This window comes from Rhinopithecus roxellana, chromosome 12 (assembly GCF_007565055.1).
Source record: "Rhinopithecus roxellana isolate Shanxi Qingling chromosome 12, ASM756505v1, whole genome shotgun sequence".
Lineage (NCBI taxonomy): Eukaryota > Metazoa > Chordata > Mammalia > Primates > Cercopithecidae > Rhinopithecus > Rhinopithecus roxellana.
Window position 1 is genome coordinate 65,845,050 of NC_044560.1, and position 27,575 is coordinate 65,872,624.

Sequence of the window (27,575 nt, forward strand, 5' to 3'; positions counted from 1 at the left end):
GCAAGTGTTTCTAGATATATCCTGTTATTATGCAAAGTTTTCATCTGCTGATGGATGACTTTAGATTCTTATTAAAGGTGAACTTTTATCATATATGACCCAATAAATGATTAATATCTATTCATAAAGATTTGGATCACATTCTGACCACATTCTCAAGCATTTTGCATTACTTCGCATATCGTGATTATGTTGCAAATATCTAATATAAAGCATGTTTATCATTAGGGTTATTTACCTCTGGCCATCCTTCCTAGCCTCAAGCCATCCCTCTTGAACCCTGGTTCAAATATTCCCCTGGAAATGACCAAATTCTCAAGTGACAAGTGCAAATAAATTTCTTGCACCAGATTTGTCAGGGTTCATATTTATACCACCAGTCTATATTTGATAAATACATGATTAAATGCTTTGATTACTTTATTAGTGAATGAATTTGTGTATTTTGGTGTTTTCCAAAGTGTGCTCAATAGAAGTCTAGTCCTGGGAGATGCACTGCAATAAAAGATACCATGGTGAAATTAGTTTGGGAACTGATGCAGGCTCCTGTCCCTTTCTGGAAAATCTCAATGCATCTGAGAGTACTAAAGACTCTTGAAAGTACTGAAAGTAGAGAAACACCTTCCAATTTTTATACCGTTTCCAAATTTGCCTGACCATGGCGATGGGCATCGTTGTCACTATACTGTATACATACCTGATGAATAACCATTAAAAGATAACTCTCTCCAAGTTAAAGATTATGTTATTCTCTACAAAAGAACCAAATGCTTATTTTGTTTTTAAGGTACTATATAGTCTAACACTTGAAATTATTCCAAGATTATTTTATAATTTAAAAAATATTTTCATTCAATTAAAGATGAAATTATATATATAATTAAAATTATTTGATAAAATAGGGAGATAGCAAACTACCCACATTGGCTTCATCTTTAGCAGTCATTGAAAGAAATAAATTCAACTTTCAAAGCCTTTATAGAATATTTTAACTTTATAAAAATAATGAATTTTTAAAAATACATGTTTAAGAGTCAACCATTATACCATTTGGTTGTCAGTTCCAAAAAGCAAGGCATACATGCATTAACATTCTGATTTCCTAAATTTTTATCCAAAGTGCATCTTTTTTTAAAGGAAAACTATTCTAGATACGTTATACATAATTATCCTAAAGAACAATGGCATAAATGGCAATATGATATGCTTATGTTTGAGGCTTAGTATTCTAAGTTTTGACAATGACAAGATTATAAATTACTGAAAAAAATGAACTTCAGAGCTGAGATGCTGACATAATTCTAATCAGATTAGTAATATTTTTGCTATAATCCATGATGCTAGATATAAAAACGTCATTTCTAAGTTTTAGAACAATTGCCCTTCTAGTTAACTATGAGAGGAGTTGATACAAATTATGTTGACTTGACTTGACTTTAATAGCATGTAAAGTTATCCCCATAGTGCGATTGCTGTCTGTACACAGTAAAAATTACTGTAAAAATATATCTCATCAGTCTGAAACCTTAATTGGGAGGCAATATCTTCTATTACACAAAGCCATTTGTGTGTGTGTGTGTGTGTGAAACAGAAATAAGCATTTGATGACATATTGTAGCTTTCTTAGGTTAAACTTTTTTTATTATAGTAACATATCAGAGTAATTGAAATAACTTCACCATACAGATATCACATGCTGAAGCATGACAATGCAATGCTAATTGCACACGGTACTGACATTTCAAGCATATTTTCTGTAACATTTGCATTCATATACAGGTAGTAAAGCACATGGGGATAATTTGAGTCATGATTCATGTTAGCAAATGTCTGGCTTTCAAGCTAATCCTCATACCCAGAATCTGCAGCAAAACCATTAATATTCAGATGTTGTAGCATGTACAGTAGTTATTGTATGAAACGATTAGCTCAGGACCCAAGAATTGCTGTTAGCCTTTGAAACAGAAATATCAGTGTTATCTCATTACTTTTGTAAGGTAAGTCTTATTACTAATTTAGGAACTATTGGTCCATTGATTATAGTTGTAGATAATACAGCACAGTTAATGTAGAATGTGTAACTTGAGTAATTTTTCCTCAATATACAATACATCCCTTTATGATGAGGCCCCAAAAGCACCAAAAAATGGCAGCAATCTCCAAGTGTGCAGTAAATTTTAATATACCAATTTTGGTTGCAAGACTTATTTGTAGCCATGTATCTTGCTTTATATGGATCCAGACAATAAATGTTTTTTTAGGCATAGAGACTTCAACCTGGTTCTTAAAAATAATCTCAGCAGACAAACTGAACTTTATGCAACAACATATTTTATGTTTTATTATTGCTGAAGCAAAACCACACCACCATAAAATGCAAGGAAAACCAATGTTTAAAAGGCAGGATTTCTCTTTTCTTGAGGCTTTGTTAATACAAAGGTCAAAATTTCACCTTTGAACTAAAAAAGAAGAAATAAAGAAAGAATAGGCAGTGTAAGCAACAAAATTGTCATCATGAGTATATTTCTAAATTTTTATTTATTTATAAGTCAACATTAGACCAAAATATTTAGATAACTAATATGGCCCTTGAAAACTTAAATTTCTTGAGAGAAAAGCAAATTTTCAAAAAATCATCAGGTCGTAAGAATACAATTAATTGTACAGGTATACATTTTATTATTTAACCCCTATGACCATGTAAACTAAGATTCAAAGTTTAAATTAGCATTACAGAAAAGAAAAGGAGTCTTCTGTCACTCTTGAGGTATTCACTATTTTTTAAAGAATATACATTTAAGAATGAATCAATGTTTTATAGAAAATCAAATAATGGCATTTCTGCAGCTATCAATTTTTTGATACTTTTGAAAAAGTCGCATAATGTATATGTTTAGATCTAAATAAATTTTTTAAACTATTAGTACTTTGACATGCTAAAGAATCAAGTATTTGGATTAATTATTAAAACATCTGAAATTTCAAGTTAGATACAAAATTCCATACTCATATATTTTACAAATTAAAAAGACAGTTAAAATGAAATCTTTTTATTCGTGTCTAGAAGCCACAATTATCTAGTTGGGTGTAACTATTAGGTTTCTTCATTTGGGTTTGGTTTAGTTTTAGTTTTAGGGAGGAAGAAATAGTTGAAACTGTTTGTGTATTTAGACATAATTTTGACATATGATAAAATTTGTATAGATCTTTGCATCTTACCGATAACCAACAACATTCAACCATGTTCTAGGCAGTTACCATTGCCATTTCCATATTTGATCCTGTTACAACTTCATTTTTACATATTTAAGGTAAATGCAATGCTACTAAAATAAAAATTTGTTGCTAGTAAAATTAATCAAAATATGAATAACAGTAGTTCCTTCAATAGGTTATATAGAGCAAATGGTAACTAATCTACAATGCTGAATTATTCAAGTGAAAACTAATTTGCAGTCTCAGACTACGTTTGTAGGTGATGATTTAAAATAAAAAAGGTTGTTTCTTAGACAATTCTAGAAATTATTCAAATATTGCACAGTTCTAGAAAGCATTCCAATCTTAGATTTACTGAATGAGCAGGGATATGTTTTTCTGTAACAGAATGAAAATATGCTTTAATTGTAAGTAAACCCAGTTTCCCTATTAAAAACCTCTGATAAGATTAAAGTTTTTGGAGTTTTCAGATAAAGCTATTTTCTCTCCTAGAAAAGGGAGTCACACCTGTACTATCACTTATGCTGATATGTTTTAACCTATGAATAAAAATTTATAATAAAAACTGGGGAATATTTTACAACTCTAAATCATTCCCATGGCCTCTCGAGACTTCCATGGTTTATTGTTGTGTCTTCTCTTCTTAGTTGCTCATTAGGGAATAGCACTACAGCAGACACAGTACATAGCATACCAGGTAGTATATATAAATAATGAATAAAAGGCTTTTATTCACAACTTCATCATATCAAAATACATCAGTCTAAATAGGCAAATGAAGGCAATAAAATTGTAATGCTCAAAATAAGGCCAGACATAAGTAGCTAGAGAAATGAAATTTATTTGTTGAAATCAGTTTCTGGGGTACTTTCACACATTTAAATTTACTCAGTTTTTAAATTGTGTGTGTATGTGTGTGTGTGTTTTCTGGGAAGAGTATTTCTCCTAGTGATGGACATTCTCATTTTTTGTTTTAAATAAAAATTTTGCTCTGATACAAAAATTGCAAAGCACACACTCCAGCAAATTAAGTAATTATTTGTGATTTAAGATAATGCAAATGAGTGGCCAACAAACTAGGCTGTTATCATATATCAGACACTTAAAGTTATATATATATTTTTTGTGGTCAAATGAATTTAAAAGAAAAATGAACTCCATGAAAAGACTTATTACTTGTTGATCATTCTTATGGATCATTTGGTAATATCCCAATTTTTGCATTATTTTTTCTAAAAAAATCCATAACATATTTAAGAATTCACAAAATGGAGTCATAAACAGTGTAGTCACTGTAATTTCCCTCTTCTTCCACAACAGCAAATTCTTCTTTGGGATGCATGCAGAGAGGAAAAGTATCTACCAAATATGGATGTTAGGTAGTCATAAAGAATCAAGTAGCTAGCAATAATTTAGGAAACAAACAAATTATTTCAGCCTAAAAAAGACTCAGAAGATGGCTTGAAAAGCAAAATACATCTAACTTATAACTTTAGGTTGCCAATCATTCAGGCTGTGAATTAAACCAGGCCAATTTGCCCCTCTCAGTTCTCCTGCTTTGGGGCCACTTCTTGAAATAACTTTTAGAATAGTAAAAGGAGGTAAAACATTCATGAATTTCAAAAATAATTAGCAGCTGGGAGAAAATAAAACTGTTGGGGGAAGAAGTTTAAATACATTCTAAGAAGTGACGGCTGCACTGATGATTTCATTGTCAAAGTAGTACGGCTTATATTTTTATGGAAATCTGAAAGCTCATTCTTGGTTTTAAAAACTGTATTCAAGAAAAGGAAGTAAACTGCTATGAAATTTATGCATAACATCTTTGGACAAGAACACTTCATTCTCTGTTTTGATTTTTTAAAAACCCTAAAGGGTACACTGATGACTTGTAATATGTGGTCATTGAAATCCTCTATTCAAAGTCCTTTAACTGTTTTCTGTGGTGCAATGAGAAACTACTGTATTAGACTTTGCGATATAAGTTGGTTTCAACCTTGAGAGATTTATAAAAATAAGTTTGTCTCATTATCCTATAACACTAAAATGAGTGAAATGTGTCAGCTCTTCTACTTCTGCGAAACAGGAGAAATTGTATTTAACCATGTTAAACCCATCAAAGTCATACTTTCCAAATAAAAATGAGTGGTGTAAGACATAAAAGCCATATAGAAAGATTTTGTTACCATCATTTTCTGTTCCTTTATGTGATTCTCTATGAAAAGTAAAAATGAAAGCTAGTTTACATTTTATTTTTAACCCATTGGATTGTCTTCCATTTTATTTATTTATTTTTATCTTCTTTTTATTTATTTATTTATGTTTTTGAGACAGAGTTTCACTCTTGTTACCCAGGCTGGAGTGCAATGGCACAATCTCAGCTCACTGCAACCTCCACCTCCTGGGTTCAGGTGATTCTCCTGTCTCAGCCTCCCATGTAGGTAGGATCACAGGCGCTTACCACCACGCCCAGCTAATTTTTGTATTTTTAGTAGAGATGGGGTTTCGCCATGTTGGCCAGGCTAGTCTCAAACTCCTGACCTCAGGTGATCCACCCAACTCGGCCTCCCAAAGTGCTGGGATTGCAGGCATGAGCCACCCTGCCTGGCCTATCTTCCATTTTAGATCATAATATGATCTCACCAGATCCTTACTGAAAATGTACATTATTACAAGTAGCTAAATTTCCACATAGAGGAATAAAAAGGTTAGAGAATCAGGTTATGACTTTTCCAGTACTTTAGTGTGCTATATTAATGATAAACCCGTTTTAAATTTCTTAATCTTATCATCAAGCAACACCAGGCTTCTAAATCTTTTTGTTTCATTTAAAATGGCTACTATATATGAGAATTTTTAAGGTATTAGACTAAACCCTTTTTCAGGTCAAAAGGCATGTTATCTAGAAAATAATTTAACACTGTAATTGGATCTTCAAGATCAATTTGTTTTATATACTCTGCAGCAAAAATAACATTTCTAGTAGGAAGGAATTAATTACAAACCTAGCAAGTTCTAGACATTCACATATTTGTGTAAACAATTTTAACATGGTTTATTACATTTCCAGAAAGGTTAAGTCTTATATTCCATTTTCTGCTAATTCTTCTTTCATATATTATTTAATATAATAAATATATGTTATTTGGGTGCATATGTGCATATATTTTCACACATATATATGTCTTATATACATAAAACAGCACTTAATGGTCATGTTCTTTGCATGTTCAACTTCAGGGGAAAAAATGAATTGCTGTTACGTATAACCAATGGCGATCTTCCTTTCTGTTTCACAAATGGCCATATCTGGATGTAAACAAAACATTGGAGCGAGTCATTCCAGGTGAATTGTACTTCAAGTTGTAGGTTGGTGTTCTCAAGAAGAATTGGGTACTCCCTGGTAGTAAATACCTAAAAACGATAGTTAACGAATTAGATTTTACAAGCAAATTATAACTAACTCATTAAAGGGTTATGTGGTTAGCAATTTACGTATTCTATATGAGAAATGTTACTGTAACAAAAATGCAATTCATATAAAAAGATTTCCTCCCCCAGACTGTAGGAAAGGAGGAGAGAAGAGCTAAATATAGATGCAATATATGATGTTAGCATCCCAAGACATCCAATAAAGAGCCATTGTACTCAAATGCTGTGAAACTGTTTATGTGGCTAATGTTAATTTAGAATTCATCATCAGTCCTTGTAAGTAATATGTGGAGCCAAATATTTTTTTAAAACATGTGATTTGAGAATTTGACTAGCCACATTAACAATAATTGTTTGTTTCAAGGGAGGCAGAGCCACTGATTGTAATTTAATCATAGATCATTGATGTATTATTACTATAGGTAACCTAATAGAAAACGTTAAAGATTAACATTCCTAATTAGAATATAAATTTTATATTCTTTGACCATAGAGTGCTCATGATTACAGAATATCAAAAACTATCAGCTGGACGCAGTGGCTCACACCTGTAATCCCAGCACTTTGGGAGGCTGAGACAGGCGGATCATCTGGGGTTGGGAGTTCAAGACCAGCCTGACCAACATGGAGAAACCCCATCTCTACTAAAAATACAAAATTAGCCAGGCATGGTGGCAGATGCCGGTAATCCCAGCTACTTGGGAGGCTGAGGCCAGGGAATCGCTTGAACCTGGGGGTAGAGGTTGCGGTGAGCTGAGGTCGTGCCATTGCACTCCAGCCTGGGGGACAAGAATGAGACTTCGTCTCAAAAAAAAAAAAAAAAATCATGATTACAGGTTGCATGTAACCCTTGCAGCCAAATGTATTTCAAAATATGTGATTTTTTTCAGATTTTAGAAAGATAATATGGTGATTTATATATATTATATTATATAGTAATATTTATATTACTATATAACACCTCCATCAGAGCCTTGGAGCAGCATCTTGTAAACAAACCATTACATTTCTGTAGTAAAATGTATTAATATTCACAATAAATCAGATAAAGACTACAAATAACTTCATGTCAATTCAGGTCAGATTTGGCAGCAGAGGGGTTACTTTTTTTTTTTGAGATGGAGTCTGGTTCTGTCACCCAGGCTGGAGTGCAATGGCGTGATCTCGGCTCACTGCAACCTCTGCCTCTGGATTCACGCGATTCTCCTGCCTCAGCCTCCCAAGTAGCTGGGATTACAGGCATGTGCCACCACACCCGACTAATTTTTTTCTTTGTATTTTAAATAGAGACGGGTTTCACCATGTTAGCCAGGATGGTCTCAAATAAGTTATGTTTCGTTTTCGAGTTTTCAAAGTTTTGGAAATTAAATATTGCAAGTAAGAGATTGTGCACCTGTAGAACCTGTTTTCCTGTGAAAAATCTTGACTAGCATTAGGCCAGTCCAATCTATATGTCCAGAGAGAAATGGCCAAGGAAATCCATATAAACAAATGCAAACAATGCTATTCAAAATATAAGTCCTAGTAATGATGAGAAGGAAATGCTATAAAATCAGGATAAAGATACTTATGAGGAATGTCTAACAGCAGAAGCAGCAATATACAGAGATTTGTAATTAGTCGTGGGAAATAAACAGTGGGACGGTATCAAATCATTTATTTTCTTCACTTGACATTAGAATTCTCCAGGGATAGTATCATACTCCCACAGATACATGATAAACGGAGGACAGAGGGCACAATTAGCTGTCTATTCTATGTTAAATAATATTGATAACTATGATAATTCTATGTCAATGGAAAATTGTATTTATAGTTGTGTTAAATGAATTATGTAGAAAGAAATGTATTATAATCAAACTATATGCAGCATTAAGATTAAAATAGCAGAACTTTCTATAATATCCATAAACATCATTTTGTCATGAATTATCTAATAATATCTTCTAAACCTATTACCTAATATCACAAACTATAAATAATTACTCAAATCATTAAGTTAATAGAGCAGTAAAATAACATAAAACAAACCAAATTAAATCAAAATTGGATAACAGGTGATGAATAATGAAATAAATGATTTCTCACATCACAGATTATATAAATTACTTTCTTATGATCACTCGGGTAATTTATATGGATTAATTACTATGTCAACAATTGGTGGGGTCATGATGACTGATCCAGTATCTTCTGCCATGAAAAGGCTATCCTTCCTATCTAGGGCAAAGTTGCAAAAGAAAACAAGGTGTTTGATCAAAATCCACTATTTCATAGTAGTTGAGAGTTATTCTACCTTCTATTGAAGATACATTCTGATTGTACTGATAATTACACGGTAAACAGTAATGTCTACCAACTTTCTTCCAAAGAATTTCCAAGTAACAGTTACTATTGACATTTCAGTAACATTTACATATTCTTTTGAGATAAAGATCACTATTTTGCACATGAAAAAATAAAAGCACAAAGTCCAGGATCACAACTTACACTCTTTTACTGAACAAATATTTAAATAGTGTTTTCTATGTGCCCAGCACTATTCTAATTGCTTTACAGATATCAACTCATTTAGTTCTCATAACAATTCTATATGGTAGACATTACTGTTAGCTCCATTTTACAGATAAACTTCCTGACGCATACATGGGTCAAATGCCTTGCTCAGGGTCTCCTACCTAGAAAGTGCCAGGGCTAGGATTCAAATCCATACAGGCTAGCTCCAGCAGCAGAGCTCCTAGCAACCATACTATATTGTCATGACAATTCTACATAATTATCATTGTATACTAATTTCAGTTTTAAAACTAATGGGTACAATTATTATACTCATTTTTTCAGAAATGTGAAGTATAAAATAATCTAGAAAATAAAAAGATACTATATATGCTGCAAACCTAAACTTTTTCATAGAAGAAGAAAAAGATGAAACTTTTTATTCAGACTTGAAAAGAAGTTCGGCATGAACTTAAAAAAGCATATAAAATTACATTGGAAGAAACACTTTTCTTCCCTAATGCAAGTGCTGTGGGATATTTTAAAGTGTTGCAGGGAAATACAATGGATTATTTGCCTTAATATCTCCATTAATATGTCTTGGGAAATCCAACACTAGCTGAACATCGAAGATTGTTTTTGAAATGTTCCTTGCAATGAAGATAAATAATTTGATTTTTTAAAGCAGAAGACTATCTCAAGGAAGTGGGTTTACGGATTAAAGAATTTGTGTAAGGCACTAAAAAATGGGAAAAGTTTAGAGCTTACCTATTTTTCTAGCTTATTCTTTACATATGAAAATGGCTAACTCATTGCTAATTCATGCCAAGGAGAAATACCTCAAACTACCCTATTTGTTTCATAGCCTCACTCCTCATCCTCCTCATCCCTAAGGCAGGTGTGCACATCTTTACATAACCATTATATTAAATACAAACATAGAGCTTGCATTTATGTAATTCCTGATTGATGTAGAATTAGTTTGTCTTTTATATACCAATTTATTGCTGACCGGGAGGATCTCTGGAACATGAAGCATATCAAGACTGGTAGAAATTAACCTTGAAAACATAAGCTACACCCACCTCCTTTTCCTCTTCCTGGAGTTAAGACCAGGACCCCTGATTTCCCCAGAATAATTTTAGGACCTGGTTTGGAAAACCAGGGTAAATAAAGGGTAAATAAAGTCCATCAGAATATTTGTCCTGTCTTTTTAAAATATTTATATTATAGTGAAATATATAACATGAAATGTACTATTAAATAGTGTTTTTCTTACCATTTTTAATTGTATGATTTAGTGCATTAAGTACATTCACAATGTGTGTAACCATCACCATTCATTTCAGAACTTTTCATCACCTCAAACAGAAACTCCTTACCCTTGAAGTACTAACGCCCCATTTTGCCTTCCTTCCTACCCCTAGTAACATCTATTCTACTTTCTGTCTCTATGAGTCTGCGTATTATACACGCCTCATATAAATGGAATCACAAGATTTGTCCATTTGTGTCTGGCTGTGTAACTTAGCATGTTTTCAAAGGTCATCTATATTGTAGCCTGTATCAGAATTTCAGTCCCTACTGTGGCTGAATAATACTCTATTATATGTGTACACTATATTTTATCTCTTCAGCTGTTGATGGGCGCGGGTTGTTTCCATCTCTTGGCTATTGTCTTATAAATAATGCTTCTGTGAACATTGGTATACAAGTATCTATTTCTTTGTTTTTCATTCTTGTGAGTAAATACCTCAGAGTAGAATTGCTGGGTCATATGGTAATTCTATATTTATTTTTTTAGAAACTCTCAAACTGCTTTCTAAAACTGCCACACAGTTTTACATTTTTACCAGCAATGCAAGAGAAATCCAAGTTCTCCACATCCACATCCTTGCCAACACTAATTATTAGTTTTTACTTTTTTGATAATAGCAATTCTAGTGGATGTGCATTATCCTGTGGTTTTAACTTCAAGTTTTTTGGGGGGAAAGCCCCAGTTTCAAATTCTACCTTTGCCACATCTAAATCCAATATGGATTTAGATAAACCTCACTTTTCTCAGCTGTACAAAATTCCAATAGTTTCTGCCATACATGGCTCACAGAGTACGGAGCCAATGAAATAGTGTACATGAATGAAATAGTATTTATAATTTATATATTATGAACACTGGCCTCAAAAACAAGAATATCTCTGTTCTTAGATAGAGATATCCAACTATCTTAACCTAAGGGCATAAATAATACCATATATTTAACTAGTCTTTTTTTAAACTTTTAAATTATAAAGTATAAGGTATTTTAAAAAGTACATAAAACATAAATGTTCAGTTTAATGAGTATTATAAAGTGATTACTTGTGTCATTACCGCCCATGTTAAGTAACTGAACATTCCTAGCATCCCAGAGCCCTGTATTATAGTACCCTCACTCCTCATAAACTTAACCACTATTTTGACCTTTATGGTAATTACTTCCTTGTTTACTACCCAATTATACATTCCTTAAACACCATCATATAATTTTGCCTGTTTTTGTTTTTTCAATAAATGGACACAATATATATTCCTTTGTATCTGGCTTATTTTGCTTAATTTTATGTTTGAAACTAACCCATGTTGCTATATGTGTAGGTGCAGTTTGTTCATTTTCAATGTTGTATAATATTCCATCGTATGAGTATTAGAAAAAAATGTGCCCATTCTTTCATGGACATTTGGGTTGTTTCCAATTTTTAGCTATTATGAGTAAATGCTACTATAATCATTCTCATAAGGGTCTTGTGCACGTGTGCACACATCTCTGATGAGAATTTACAGGGAGAGTAGCTGTAAAAAGGGTAGGCTTTAGATGTAATGAGAAACTGTTTGTAAAAGGTACCAACTTTCACTTTATAAGCAGGGTAAGAGAGTTCCTATTACTATATGTTCTCATCAACACTTGTGATGGATATGCAGTGATTTTGAGATTTTGCATTTCCCTGATTATTAATTGGCTTAAACACTTTTTCAAATGTTTATTGGTCCTTGTTTTTCAATTATCTTCTCCATTTTTCTATTGTGTGGTCTGCTTTTTTCTTAGAAATTTGTAGGAGTTTCTATATAATCGTGTAAGAATTTTTTATAGATTATATTGGTTGCAAACACTTCCATCCTGTGGCTTGCTTTTCCACCTCTTAATGGGGCGTTCTGATGAACATATGTTTTTAATTTTAATATAATCTTTTCACTTACTATGAAATTTTTTGGTTCTATTAATCTTTGCATACCTCAAGGTCATGAAAATATTCCCCTGTAGTATCTTCTGAAATCTTTATGCAGTTTTACCTTTCACATCTACAAACTAATTTCATCTGGAAATGGTTTTCGTTTACGGTGTAGGTAAAGTTAAGTTTCTTTTTTATTATTTGGAAATACAATTGTCCTAGAACCATTGTTTAAACAAACTTCCTTTTCCTCTCTCATAAATTAGGTGTACACCACTTTTGTCATAAATCAAGTCTCCAGGTAGGCCTGGGTTGGTTTATGGTTTTTCTGAATGGTTCCAATGGTCTATTTGTCTATCCTTTTGCCAATATTATACTATCTTAAATTACTTTAGCTTTATTGTAAGTCTTGAGACACTGTAGTTACTAAATCCTATGATGTTACATTGCTCTATTTCAAGATTGTCTTACTTATTCTTGGTCCTTTGCTTTTCTGTATAGTGACAGAACAAACTTTGGTCAAATTCTTCTCCCCACCAAAAATAAAAAATAAAAATTCGTTGAGATTTATAGTAGAATTATATTGAATTTACAGATGTATGAAATTATTCGAGAAAAACTGACATATCGATAACATTGAGTGCAGTGATGACTAAGACATACTTTTCTATTTTTTACATTTTCCTGCATAAAGGTCACATACATTTCTTGCTAGATTTATTCCTAAGTAAAGATATTCTTTCATGCTTTTGAAAAAATATTTAAAATTTTATATCTCAGATATTTGTTGTTGATAAAGAAAAGTGCAATTGATTTTCTTATATTGACTTTGATTTATATGATTTCATCAAAATTGTTAAATTCACTTTATAATTTATCATAGATTTATTTACATTTGTATGAATACAATCATATCCATTTACTGAAGTTCTTTCTTTCAAACCTAATGCCTTTTCTTTTTCCTAATATATCCATTTAAATCTATAAATATCCCTATATTACTGATTTAGCCATATTCCACAAGTTTTATTTCTAATATTTTTGTTATCGCTCAGTTCAAAATATTTTCTTATGTCCATTATAATCTCTTATTTGATTCGTGGGTTATTTAAAAGTCTATTTTTTCACCCGGGTGTGGTGGCTCACACCTGTAATCCCAGCACTTTGGGAGGTGGAGATGGGTGGATCATGAGGTCAGGAGATCGAGACCATCCTGGCTAACACAGTGAAATCCCGTCTCTACCAAAAACACAAAAAAATTAGCCGGGCATGGTGATGGGCACCTGCAGTCCCAGCTACTTGGGAGGCTGAGGCAGGAGAATGGCATGAACCTGGGAGGCAGAGCTTGTAGTGAGCCAAGATCACACCACTGCACTGCAGCCTGGGAGAGTAAGACTCTGTCTCAAAAAAAAAAAAAAAAAAAGTATATTTTTTGACTTTCCAAAGCATAGACGTTGCTGTTTATATTTTTCTATTGTTTTCCAGCTTAAAGGTCAGAAAAAGTCCTCTGTATAATTTCAATCATCTCAAATTCTGTGAATTTTTTTTCTTTTTTTAATTCCACTATATGGTTGATTTGGTAAAATTTCCCATTGTGCCTGGTGTACTGAATTCTGAAGTTAATACATTTACTTCTATATATGACAGTTATGTCTGTTAATTTTATTGTTAAAAATTTTATATCTTTACTGAGTTTTTTTTCTGAGAAATGATTATTAAATCTTCCTCTATGGTTGTAAATTTATTTCCTTTTTGTTTCTGTCAACGTTTGCTTTGCAAACCTTCTCAAGCATTGTTACTCCTAGGAATCTAGAGTGTTGACAACAGCTACCACCTTTGGCAGGCCCTGAACTCCTATTTTATCCCCTAGGCCCAGACAACTGTCAAAAGCACTGCTCAGCGCTAACAAATACTCACTAACAGGTACTGGGTTAGCAAGTACTTTCGAGCAAATGTGATATTTTGTACAGCGTTTCTAGTTATCATCAGAGGCAGGATTTATCCAAATATTTAATGTTGTATTACCAAAAGCAGAAGTGCTAACTTGGTGGTTTTTAAATTTTTTTTTTTTTAGCTATGGAACCCTTTGTGAAATAAGCTTATATGAAAGCTCAGTATATGAAAGGTAGAAACCCAGAAATGTCTCTTCCTTTGGTATGCACATTATTATTTTTTTCTGAGATTGCAAAGTTGAAGGCCACTCTCTTCCATGTAATAGATGCCACATACTCTTTAAATCCTCTTAAGAAATATCCTGTAGATCTTTGGTAAAGATAAACCTGGTCCCTAAACCTGTCTGCTGTTGGCTCTATTTTCTATCTGTTTTAATTTTATAAATAAATTAACCAAAGATGAATCTCCTCATAAATTATTTAGGTATACCTTCATAAGTTATTTATATTAGGTACATTTACATTTATTTATCAACATTATAAACATAAATTCATGTTTATATTACCAAGTATACTTCATAAATAAAATGTGTCAATCTATTAATAGATATTAAATGACTTCCACATTTAAGTAAAATGCTAAAGAGTCCATTTCTTACCTATGAGGAAAAGAAATATGGCCACTTTTTACATGTTGTTAAATTAATGTGTCACTGACTTCGGTTTTAATAGCTAGACATTAGGGAGAAATGTTTACTTCTCTTTACTCTTTGTGTTCCAATGTAGAAGAATTTCCACTACTGTGAACTTCCTGGTCTCTTACCAGAACCAAATTATCTGATTTGTGGATTTAAAAGAAGGAAACAGGAATGCTTGGCTCAGCCTCTTTGTCTTTCTGGCTCTGCCTTTCTGCAGAGAGGATGCAACTTTTCTTGCTCTGCTGCCAATGCAGGAGAGAACTAGACTTTATGGGCTAGTGACAGTGGAAGGTTTGTGTTGATTCTGCTCTGCCTTTGACTGGGTAGATAAGTTGAATTCCAAAATTCAGTATTAGAAAACTCACTTGGCTCACATCTACACCATGTCCCCTAATGTAATTTTTAACAGCAATAGTGCTATAGAGTAACAAAGCAACAGATGATGACCATATGTCTGACTCTGGTATTTTTTCTATCATATGGTTCTGAGCTTGGACAGGAATGAAAATATATTTACTGACATCTCAAAATGATTATAATCACAATAGTGGGTCATCCTGAGCATTTATCAGAAGTCCAGAAGTCAAGATTCCATGGTTGGAAATAATCTCTTTTGATCACCAGCAGGAGAAGAAAATAAAAAAGTCTGAAGCACCTGTAAAGCATACCTTTTTCCTCCAATGTAACCAAGAAGACTAATCCTACTTTGTGTACCCACAAAAGCTACGAGGTCCGTCAACAGAAATTATTTTATGAAATCTAGGATTGTGGGAATTACATTAAAGAGTCTCAATGAATTCCTTCTTAGACTGAAATTTAAGATTTTCCTGACCATGCTCCCAGAGTATCACCCCTTAACAAGAAGGCTCTTCATTTATATGGTATGATGTCCAGAAAATGGTTATCATTCTTTTAAATCATATAAAAGTATTAATGAAAGTATTAAAAGTTTTATTTCAATAGCTTGCTTCAAACCACTAAAACTGTAGAATATAACTTTGATATTTAAATTTTTTAAATATTAATGGTTACCTTTACCACTGCTATTATTGTGATCAACCAGCTTCTATTTATAGAAGAGTTAAAAGAGGTTAAATGTCCTGCAACACTACAATGACAGAATCCAAGACAAACAAAAATGTAAAATATTTCTCTTAATACTTTCTATTAAAAACATTCTGAGCCACTATGCTGATACAGGAAACATTTGTAATAAAGTTAGTTTTATTATATTCCCTGAGATTTTTTAAATAGATCAATTTCTAAGTGTTTTCAAGAAAAGAAAATCCAAGCTATAGGAGTTCCATTTTCCTCATTGTTTATTCAACTATTCACTGACTTTTTGACTATTACTTAGTTTTTCAAAGTCATGGCTTAATTTCTTCTATCCTGCATAGTACTACAACTTACAAATACTAATACTAAAACTAAAGTTATATATTCATCTTTATTTCTAATGAGAACTACAATTGTCTTGAGAAATGCTAAAAGGTACTTTCTTTACTCTGTGTGTTTTTGCAGCTTAAAAACAATACTGCTTTTCATGTTTTTTGGACAACTATTTTAACTGAATGTTTATGAAACTCATTTTTCAAATAGAACTTGACAAAACTTTACCTGCTACATATTTGGTAATGAAGGGAATAGCAGAGGCAAATTGAACAATAAAAATGAAACCAAAGGTATCTTCCCAACTGTAGTAGGCTCAAGGATAAATGTTGAAATCTCTCTATTAGAGAACAAAAGTTAAATATATTACCACATTTTTGGATGCTCTTGCTCTGGACTTTTGAAAGTGAAGGTATATAAGTCAAATAACTTCATTTCCAAGTATGTTTTATCACCTTTAGGTTCGTGATTGCTGTCCTTGTTCAGTCCCTTAAAGGTAAATACTGTACTAATTAAAAATTTTTTGCAGATAATAGCATGTATGAACTTCAGTCTTTAGCTTTTTCTCTAGTCACATAAAGAAAAAAACACTGTTAATTTCAAACTCTGATTTAACATTACTTTATATAAAACTCTCAAGGGTTAGAGAATGTGAACAAGTACCTGGAATTACCCCAGTCAGGACCAATGCCTGAAAGCGATCCTCTTTTGTCAGCTGCATATTTGTAAACCACTAGCAGGCACTGTTTACAAAGCTCCACCAGGCGCTGGCAACACTGGAGCTGCAAAGGAGTCACCACCTCTGGGCTTTTATTGAATATACTCTCCCAAGAGGATCTGTTGGCATGGAAACAGACATGATCTCATGTTGGCTGTTAAAAATGACAACCAGCTATATCACTTCCCTAGCAACAAGCCAATAAGGGAAATAGAAATGGCCTCATACATTTGCAATAACTATGAATGGTTTAAAGATAGATAATAAAAACAAATTAGGAAATTTATCTTTGTATTAAAGAAACACAACATCAAACACATATACTATTTGTATGTGTGTGTGTTTGTACGTGTGGGTGTGTGTTTGTGTGTGAGAGTGTGTCTCACTATGTTGCCCAGACTGGAGTACAATGGTTATTCACAGGCACAATCATGATGCACTACAGCCTTGAACTCCTGGCCTCCAGTGATCCTCCTCATTTTAGCCTTGAAGTAGCTGGGACTACAGACATGTGCCACCATGCCCAGCACTATTTGTCCTTAAAGCTTTTAAAGCTGCCAACTCTGGATGGCTAATAGGATAGTTTTCCAACACCTCTTAAAAAATGGAGTTACTCTATATTAAGGTATTTGTAAAATACTGAGCTAATTTCTCAAAAATTAAGTATTCTTGACATTTAGGCCTTTTCGGAATCTGTATTTACCTTAACATTAAGAATGATCCCTTGAAATGATTAAAAAGTTGCTAAATCAATTGTTAACCTCTCTTCACTAAGAGAATTTAGGTTAATACTTGATTGTGACCATCCCTTTCAAAATACTTTTAGATATAACTATATCCATGATATTCCTAGAGCACAGGTTCCATGTGCTAGAAGTAATGCTATCTTAACAAGTACTGCCCTACTGCCATCCCAGAAGCAGTATGCCTTCTCCTTCACTGAACTCAGCTTATTCCAAAGCAGGTAATGGTGCGTACTTCCTTGGTAAACTTCAGTTTTGTGTGGGGGTGTGTGTGTGTTAACAATTCCTAAGTTTACCATCACAGTATCATGGTTTATATCAGGAAACACCTCACTACTCCACCACTACGGAGAGAGAGACAGACAGAGAGACAGAGAGAGAGAGAGCGAGAGAGAGAGAGAGAGAGAGATTTATTCCTCAGACTTATTCCTTGAAACTCTTCAAGCCTCCAGGGGAAATTTTGGTTTGAGACTTGGTAATGATTCATATCTCATTTTACATAAACCAATTCACATAACCCTCAGAGAGAAAAGCACAGACTTTCAGAAAGGAAAAAGTATTCAGCACAATATTTTCCTGGAAGTAAACTTCCCAATGGGAAACACAAAGACTCTACTTTCAACCTTCTGTGGATATTTGATATATCTGGAATTTGTTTAAAAATGCCTTAGAAACAGAAATGTATTTTTTACTAGAAAAGCTACTGTTTATTTTTTCAGAGAAATGTGGTCCCAAATAATCAGCATGTCATCAATGAATGACAGGTTTTCTTAAAGGGAGTAATACTGAAATGAATTAATTGAAAGAAACAAATTTTCTTCAGTGTTCTGAAATGTTCAGGACTAAATATAATAGGCTTTTAAAATACTGGGGTTTTTTAATTGGCAAAGGAATGAAAGTTATTTTTATTTAAGAAATAGTAATTTGATGGTTAAATTAACTGTAAAAACAAAATTTAAATTATTGCTAGATGGAAGAAAAACTAGATATGACACGTGTTTATCAAGATTTATATATGTAGATAGAGATATAAAATCTACTTACCTAATTTGATTTAAAAATGCTGGAAAAATAAATTAATTAGGGAATATGTTTATAATTAGTATACTTTGATTTAGCAGACCCTATAAAATTTCATATAAATGTGAATACATAAAAAAAATCCTATGTTTTGAATGTGTGTCTAGCACTTTTCTTTCTGCTGGGATTTTGGGTATGTCTATAAAAGTCTACCTCCATCACCACCATCTACTGTCAACTTGGATATATTTATTTATTGATACTGTGGAGCTATTTGATCAGATAAACTATCAGGTCACTCATATTATGGTAATTTTTCTTTAGAGGTAGGGAAAGAACGAATTAAATGGAAGAAAGCTGAAAGGGCTTCTTCTGTAACACTCTAATCTGATGTAACTTCTTGAATAATATGTAAATTATAATACGACCAGCTTTGGCTTCTCATTCTCTCATTCTCCCTTAAATATTTAAAATAAATATATGAATCAAGGTCCTATACATATTGATTTCCAGTGTATATATTTACCACTACTAGCCAAGACTACATTCTACTCTATGTATTAATCCATATTTAGGTGTCAGCATACCAAAATGCTCAAGAAAATGAAAGCAACCTGCTTCATTTGGCCCTAGGGCAGTGGTGGCCCCTCTACACAAAGGAAACCTGAGTATAGAACTGTATCCCCTATTCCTACCTGCCACCTGGCATAGCTGAGTAGATGTGAAATGCCTCTACACTACTACAGTATTTCAGCTTTCAACACTAGCAACACAAAGTTTTTCAAAAAGGTGAAAGGAGGTAAAAATAGTTAAAATACCAGTGCTTTTATCAAAGTACCCTAGGTCTCTTCTACCTGCTTTTTGAATCTAAATTCCAAGGAAACAGGGTCATCAAAATCCATGAATTCAAAAAGAAAAATTAAATGATTAAAAGGTTCTTTCTGGCTCTCCCTAATCTTCACAGCAATATAAAAGGAAATCACTTTAAATGACTTTTTTAGTAATATAACAGTAAGATATAGAATATTTCTGGCAACAAAGGAAAGTTATTCATGCAATCCAGAAACTTAGAAATCCTCACATTATTCAGTAATCTAATAATTTTCACCCACTTTCTCATCAAAACATTTCATAAAGCAGTTATCTAAAGAGTGAAACTGATTCATTCCTTTCACCACTGGTACAAGTCCTGACTGAATAGCCCATAGTTAAGTAGCAGAAAGGAGAAAGGAAAAGTTGTGGTGGGTGTCCCTAGAATTGGCCCAGGGGTTTTACTGATGCATCAAACAGAAAACACCCTTGTCCCTCTCTTTTCCTCTTTCAGGCTGCTGAAGTTTATATATACCAATACAGTAATCACCAACAGAAAGATTAATGACCTAAAAAGTATAACAACAACACATCCATATGAACATGATATAAGAACAGGGAGATTCACATCTTTTTAAGTAGTCTATATATTATGCATAACTTTTCGAGTAGGCATAATTCAGCCTAGAAATAGACTACTGCCTTAGAATATTCCCTAAAGTTTCTTCTTGCCCTAAGATTCTAAAAGAAAGGCTTTTACATGACAAACCCCCACAGGAAAATACTTTTGGCTAGGGAATCCAAGCCAGATTCTCTTCTTTGGGGTTTACATATTAGGATTTTGAGTGGAGATGGGGCTTTCCCAAACCATGCATTCCTTCTCCCATATTACCCTGGCTCCTCTCTTGGCTTTACCCCCACAGACCCCTACTCTTCCTTTAACTCATCTGAAATGCCACTTCCCATAGCCACCATTCCCCAGCTCTCAGGCCTAAGTTTGAGTCCCATGGAACCTCAGAATTCCTCTATCCCAGTAAAACATGGCAGATAATTTTATTTATGGAAATTCCAAGAGCTATTTCCCTAAAGTAAACATATTCCAAATGTGGGCATCATAACACTCCCACAAGGCTGCATGTGATCAAAGGGTTACTGGGCATGGGCATCAGCAGCCTGGTAGAGGAAAAGAGAGGAAGAAGGGTGTTTTCTGTTTGATACATCAGTAAAACCCCATGGCCAACTCTAGGGAAACCTACCACAAAGATCTACATTACTCTGGTGTTTCTGGAGGTAGACAGGGATGGTTTACTTACTTTGTTTTATTGTTGGGGATGTTGACAGGCAAAGGCAACAATCAAGGCCTTGGATTCTTGGATATAATCAAAGACTTGGATTATATTTTTCTAAGATTTTACACCTAACTGCGAAAGAAAGTTGCACTTTATATTAAAATCATTCCTTAAAAACTGAGAAGAGTAGATTTTCACCATGACTGTTAGGCCTTCGGACCAAAGGTTAAAGGAGTATACACTGAGAAGGCATGATTCAAAGGATAAAGAAGAACTACTCTGGGTCCAAACTGAGAATCAAACACACACAGTACTATGTGACTTCACTAAATTGAGGAAGCCTAAAAAACTCATTAATGCAAAATAAAATCCGATATTAAACTCACCTCTTTAAACTACTAAATTGAAAGAAGTAGATGAGAGTGGAGTCAAATTGATCTCAAAACTACTCCTGCCTCACCTGCACAGGCATAGTAGGCTAGGGATTTGGCTAATGCTATGAACTTGCAGTAAAACAAGCTTGGCAACCATTGGCAAATCTGCTTTGGGGAATGTCAGTGAAGCATAGAGTTAAGAGCTTGGGCTTTTGACTCAGACTACCTGGATTTAAATACAGGTTCATACAGTTACTATGTTTATACTTCAATTCCTCATCTGTAAATGACGGTAATAGTTTACTCAAAATACTTTTTGTGGAGATTATACAAATATTTAATATGTAAAACAATGTCAGATATTTAGTAAGCCTTCAATAAATACTACTTACTATCCCTATGATTACTACTACTAATAGACACCACCAGAGAAACTGGCAGGCAGTATTGTGCCAAGGATAGGAGAAAAGGATTCTGAATCAAGTTAAAGTATGTTAGCAAAATAGTTCAGGAAAGAGGAGCCCTGGAAGCAAGGAAGCACCACTTCATGGGTATCTGTAGAGTCTGGTGTTGGAGATTATCTATGGACTCAGAGCCACGGCATTGATTTCACTAACAGATTTTCTCATTACTCTCCATGGTAGAGAGTAGCTGGGATTCATATATAGCATCAAGCCAATGGATCAACCAACAGAAAAAAACATTTCCATTTTAAGTTCAGATTGGGAGAACTTTTACAGAGAGCTATCAACTAAGGGGCTGTGGAGTTCAAATGTTTCACTTAAGTCTCTGTAGAAATAATAGCCCGAATTATTCTCAGATTTCATCACACCCAGAGTGCCTTATTAATTCTCCCTGTTGGTGAATGGCAGCTAAGAAACAAAAATGGTAGAAAGACCGAGTCTCCAAATGATATGAATGATTCTGTATCACATGACTAGAATATTTAAATGGAGAATATTCTGAGATCATTTCAGAATAGAACAGTCTGTTAAGGTTTTACAGAAGAGGCAGGTATAGTGTGGGGCTTTACATTCGATTCAAATAATACAGAAGGTACCAGAAGGTTGCGGTTGTAGAAAGCCATCCAATCAGATATTAAATGACATCAACAGTTCAGAGGAAGAAAAAGACGAATTTTTAAGAAATCTGAAAAAATGAGTTTGTTTTTTCTGGAGCAGAATTCAAATAGGAGAGTAATGAGAAGGAAGACTGGGGAAATAAGAAAACAGCATATTAGATAGCCTTGTATTTGTAGATAAGAAGTTTAAACTTAAATTATAATGTTATAATTTATAACTTAAATTAAATTAAAATTAAAAATCACTACAGATTTTAGGATATGATTCTGACAGTAAGATGGATATGAGAAACAAAAAACTGGAAACAAAAATGCCTAGAAATCCATTCATTTCACTTAGCTGTCTTACCAAAAACAGGCTCATTTTGTCTAAAATCCTGTCATACTTTATCTGTATCTCTTTTATAATGATGATTTAGTCCATTCTCACACTGTTAAAAAAGACATATCCAAGACTGAGTAATTTACAAAGGAAAGAGGTTTAATTGACTCATAGTTCAGCATGGCTGGGAAAGCCTCAAGAAACTTACAATCATGGCAGAAGGGGAAGCAAACATGTCCTTCTTCACATGGTGGCAACAAGGAGAAGTGCCAAGTAAAAGGGGGAAAAGCCCCTTATAAAATCATCAGATCCATGAGAATTCACTCACTATCAAGAGAACAACAGGATGGGGGTAACCACCCCATGATTCAATTAAATCCCACCAGGTCCCTCCCATGACACATGGGGATTATGGGAACTACGATTCAAACTGAGATTTGGGTGGGGACACAGACAAACCATATCAAATGATTCGCTTTGTATATATCATACTTTATCTGCTAGAGACATCAGAGTTTATAGATTAAGAGCATGAACTCTGGGGTCAAGGCTAAATGAGTTCAAATCCCAGTTCCACTAGGTCCTTAGCACCTATCTGTGCCTCAGATTCCTTATCTATAAAACAGAGATAATATAAAACCTGACTCAAATTGATGTTATGAGGATTAAATCACTTAACACATGTAAAGTGATTAGAACAATGCATCTCACACAATAAGTAGTATGGTTAGTTATTATCTGTGTCAGATTCAACACTGTACCTCTAAAAATATTAGCACAAAAGTAAGTACTTGATGATTGTTGAAAGAATGAATGGAAACAAGCTAGTTTAGCCATGTGGGAATGTGACAGAAAAACTATAGGATTTAGCAAATGATTAAATAAAGACAGTGAGGGAAAAGGAAGATGCAGGTGCCCCTGTGATATCCAACTTGTATGACTGAGAGAATAACAACAGGATTAAAGGAAGCCAAGAAAGGAAGCCATTTCGGAATAAAAGGACATGGAATGTTTGGTTTTATATATCTTGAGGCTAAAATGACAATGAGTCACAGCAGCTTTAGCAGCACTGGGATTCTGGGGAGGAGGAGAAGTGTAGCCATAATTTTAGAAGGTGACTGCAGAAGAACTTCAAGGATATTGGTTTGTATTTTCTTTAGTTAGGACTACCTTCTCTCCACTGAATTCAAATTAATTAGGTGGTGGTGTGTTCATATTCATCATCTTATCTAAATCACCTTAATTGATATAAATTATAGTTGAGTACTAAACATTACATGTAGTAAAAGACATCCATTTTTTAAAAGATCATTCAAGCATTTTATTAGGCTACCTCTATAACTAAATAGTAAAATATTAAAAATGATGATAATAAAAGATGACTGAGAACTTACCCTGAATCACAGAAACAGTTCCACAGCCCTTGGCCATGACTCCAGAGTAAGCGATTAAAAACCCGGTTGAAAATCCGATATAAATTTACTTCTTCAACATCAGGCACCTTCCAGATGCGTGGAAGAACTGTACGAATGCTTGTTTTCACTATGTCCAAAACCTAGTAGAAAAACCAAAGTACTTATGATCTAGGAATGTATATCTATGTCTAAAATTCAAAGATGTAGCTTGAGCCCAGGAGTTCCAGACCAGCCTGGGCAATATAGTGAGAACCTGTCTCTACAAAACTTTTTAAAATATTAGTCTGGCATTATGACCCACATCTGCAGTCCCAGCTACCTGGGGGGAATAAGATGGGAAGACTGCTTGAGCTCAAGTGGTCAAGGATGCAGTAAGCCATGATGAAAAGTAAAATAAATAAAAATAAAATTCTAAGAGGAACACACACACACACACACTGAACAATAGCATAGAACAAAAAGTCTAGAAATAGGCCCATGCATTTATGAAACTTCGGTATATGACAGAGGCAATAACTCAGATCAGTGGATAGAGATTTTGAAATTATAATCTTTATGGATTAGATGAAGAAAAGATAAAGCTGAATCCCTCATTAAAAAGAATCAACTCTAGAGGGGCTAAGGTCTTACACGTTAATAAAAATAAACTATTCTATATCTCAGTGGAAAGTATAGGAGAGTATTTATTGAACCATGGGCTAGAAAAATACTACTTAAGTCACAAAAACATATGGACCATAAAAGATTAATAGATTTTGATTATATAAAAATTAAGAACTTCTGGTCATTAAATACACCTTAAAGAAAATAAAAGACAAACTTACAAACTGCAAAAATATATTCAAAACATATATATCCAAAAAAAGATTAGTATCAGGAATATATAAAGAATGTTTACCAAAATTTTTAATAGAAAAAAAAGGACAAAACGTTACAAACAGGCATTTCAGAAAAGAGGAAATAAATATGCCCAATAATCATAAAGAACAAAAATTAAAGTTATAATACGATATCCACGTAGTTGACAAAAATTAAAAGTCTGATGATATCAAGTGCTAGAGAGGATATGGAATCTACCGAGTCTCTTAGACATTGTTAGTGTGAGTACAGATCGGTGCACAAATTGGAAAACAGTCTGGCATTATCTCCTAAAGTTGAAAATTAATATCCCTATGGCTCAGCAGTTTTATTTCTGAAATAATCTCTCATAGGTAAAAATAGGAGGTGGCATGTACAAGAACGTTCATAGCAGCTGTTAACAATTGTAAACACCTAGAAACAATCAAACTCTTCAACAATAAGAGAGTGAATAAATAAACAGTGGATACTCATCCCCTCTGGACTATTACACAGTATTAATACAGTAGTCAAAATGAATCAAATATGACACACAAGACAGAACTTCTATCTGCATAATAAATGGTAAGGTAAAAAAATGTACTAGAGACTATATATAGCATGATACCACCTCCTTTTTTTTGAGGCAAGGTCTTGCTCTGTCACCCAGGTTGGGTTTCAGGGGCACGATCTCAGCTCACTGTAGCCTCAACCTCTTAGGATCAAGCTATCCTCCCATCTCAGCCTCCTGAGGAGGTGGGACAACAGGCCCACACCACCATGCCCGGCTAATTTTTGTAATTTTGTAGAGAAAGGGTTTCACCACATTGCCCAGGTTGGTCTTGAACTCCTGAGCTCAAGTGATCTGCCCACCAAGGTTGCCCAACATGCTGGGATTAAAGGTATGCGCCATCACCCCTGGCCATGATACCCTTGTAATAGAAGTAAAAACAATTAAGTTTTAAAAACACATGGGGAATACACATAAACATTATATATATATATATATATATTATATATACTATATCTATATATATGGTATATATACCATATATATGTATGAAAGAAAGAAAGCCAGAGAGAGCAAGAGAGAAAGAAGAGAAGGGGAGGGGAGGGGAGGGGAGGGGAGGGGAGGGGAGGGAAGGGAAGGGAAGGGAAGGGAAGGGAAGGGAAGGGAAGGGAAGGGAAGGGAAGGGAAGGGGAGGAGAGTGAACACTGAGTTCAAGAATACAGCTACCCGGGAAATGGGGAGCCAGGGGGATGGAAGGGAATCATTTGGTTATATACGTTTTTCCAAGAATCTAGCTTTTGATTTGGCTGTTGGGTTCACAGGTGGAACAGTAAACTTAAAAACACTAAATAACACTAAATAAAAGCAGGCCATGCACAAACCAATCGTGAAAGAGTATCGTGAAATAAGGACTATGATTAATCTGGACCACTGAAATCCTAGAGGTCCTAAAAAATTTGTAAACCCCAAAAAACTCTTTTGTCTAATTCACATATACTTGATACTTATGCAATGTAGGTATTTCCAATAAAATTCTTTTGTAAACAAAACAAAACAAAGAAAAATGAAATATCAATTACTAATATTCTGATCTCCATTCATCAAAGTGGATTTTTCACTTTTTATCTAGCTATAATTATGGCAACTGCCTATAAAAATGAAAGTGAAAGATGAAAAGGGAAAAAGACTTTCAAACATAAAGACTAAATAAAGACATTTTTCTCAATAGATACAAACATGAAGAATTGGAAGCAGATGAAAGAATGATTTGTTTCTCTTTAAAACAGCAATATTTAAAGAAATGATGTTAGTTATCTCTGATCAAGGCAAATTTAGAATAAACATTTGTTTAAAAATAAATTTAGTAAAAAGTTTTCAAGGTGATATTTATAGAAGAATAGGAACTACAGCTTCTCACAGGGAAATGCGTGAGCAGCAGCATTCCTTCCCTTCCTGTTCCAGCTTCCTGCACTGTGATGGGGGCAGTAATACAAATCCTACTGTAGGTCAGGGTGTGTCCTAGGGGAAGGGGCAGAGGATGAGGAGGGAAAATGCAATCTGTAATAAAGTTGTGTGTGAAAAACTCATGGAAAAGCTCATTATTACAGATAACAAATGCTTCATTATAAAGAGGAATATCTTAAAACCTTTCACAATAATACTGAAATGTGAGTATCAAGGCATTAATTCCTGCCTTTTAGTTTTTACAATTTTAATTTAAGCTGTTAGTTTAACTCTTTATATTTTTTAGTGTAGAAAGCAGTGCTCATGACGAATGTGATATAAGAATCAATAATAGCTGTAAATGAGAAATTTAAATCATCTTTCTTCTGAATTTTCCTTTCTCCTTTCTGTCAATGTATTAGTAAGTAATAATAGGCCAAAAGTCATAATGCAGAAAGGAAAGAATAAAAAAGTAGCCAAGATAACCCATATATTAGTCTCAAGGATAAATATGAGTTATATAAAATAACTGAAATTGAAAAGAGTTATTGATACTGACAATTTTAACATTACCTTAAGTTCATCAGTATTCACATTATATTATAAAATGATTATTCAACTTTAAAATGATAAAGGATTTGAGATCATGGAGTATTCATTCATTTCTTTTTAAATATACTTC

The 27,575-nt window shown here is 33.6% G+C and overlaps 1 protein-coding gene across 1 annotated transcript in view; it reads right to left on the reverse strand.

Annotated features, from left to right (window-relative positions):
* Nucleotides 1-1,623: 1,623 nt before the first annotated feature.
* Nucleotides 1,624-27,575, reverse strand: part of TTLL7 (tubulin tyrosine ligase like 7) — a 91,030-nt gene continuing 65,078 nt past the window's right edge. Inside the window, exons 19-21 of the mRNA XM_010382522.2 lie at nt 24,082-24,242; nt 16,994-17,167; nt 1,624-6,630 (exon numbers count right to left, since the gene is read on the reverse strand). Coding sequence (XP_010380824.2) covers nt 6,510-6,630; nt 16,994-17,167; nt 24,082-24,242 — 456 coding nt within the window. The 3' untranslated portion in view covers nt 1,624-6,509. The remainder of the gene's footprint in view (nt 6,631-16,993; nt 17,168-24,081; nt 24,243-27,575) is intronic.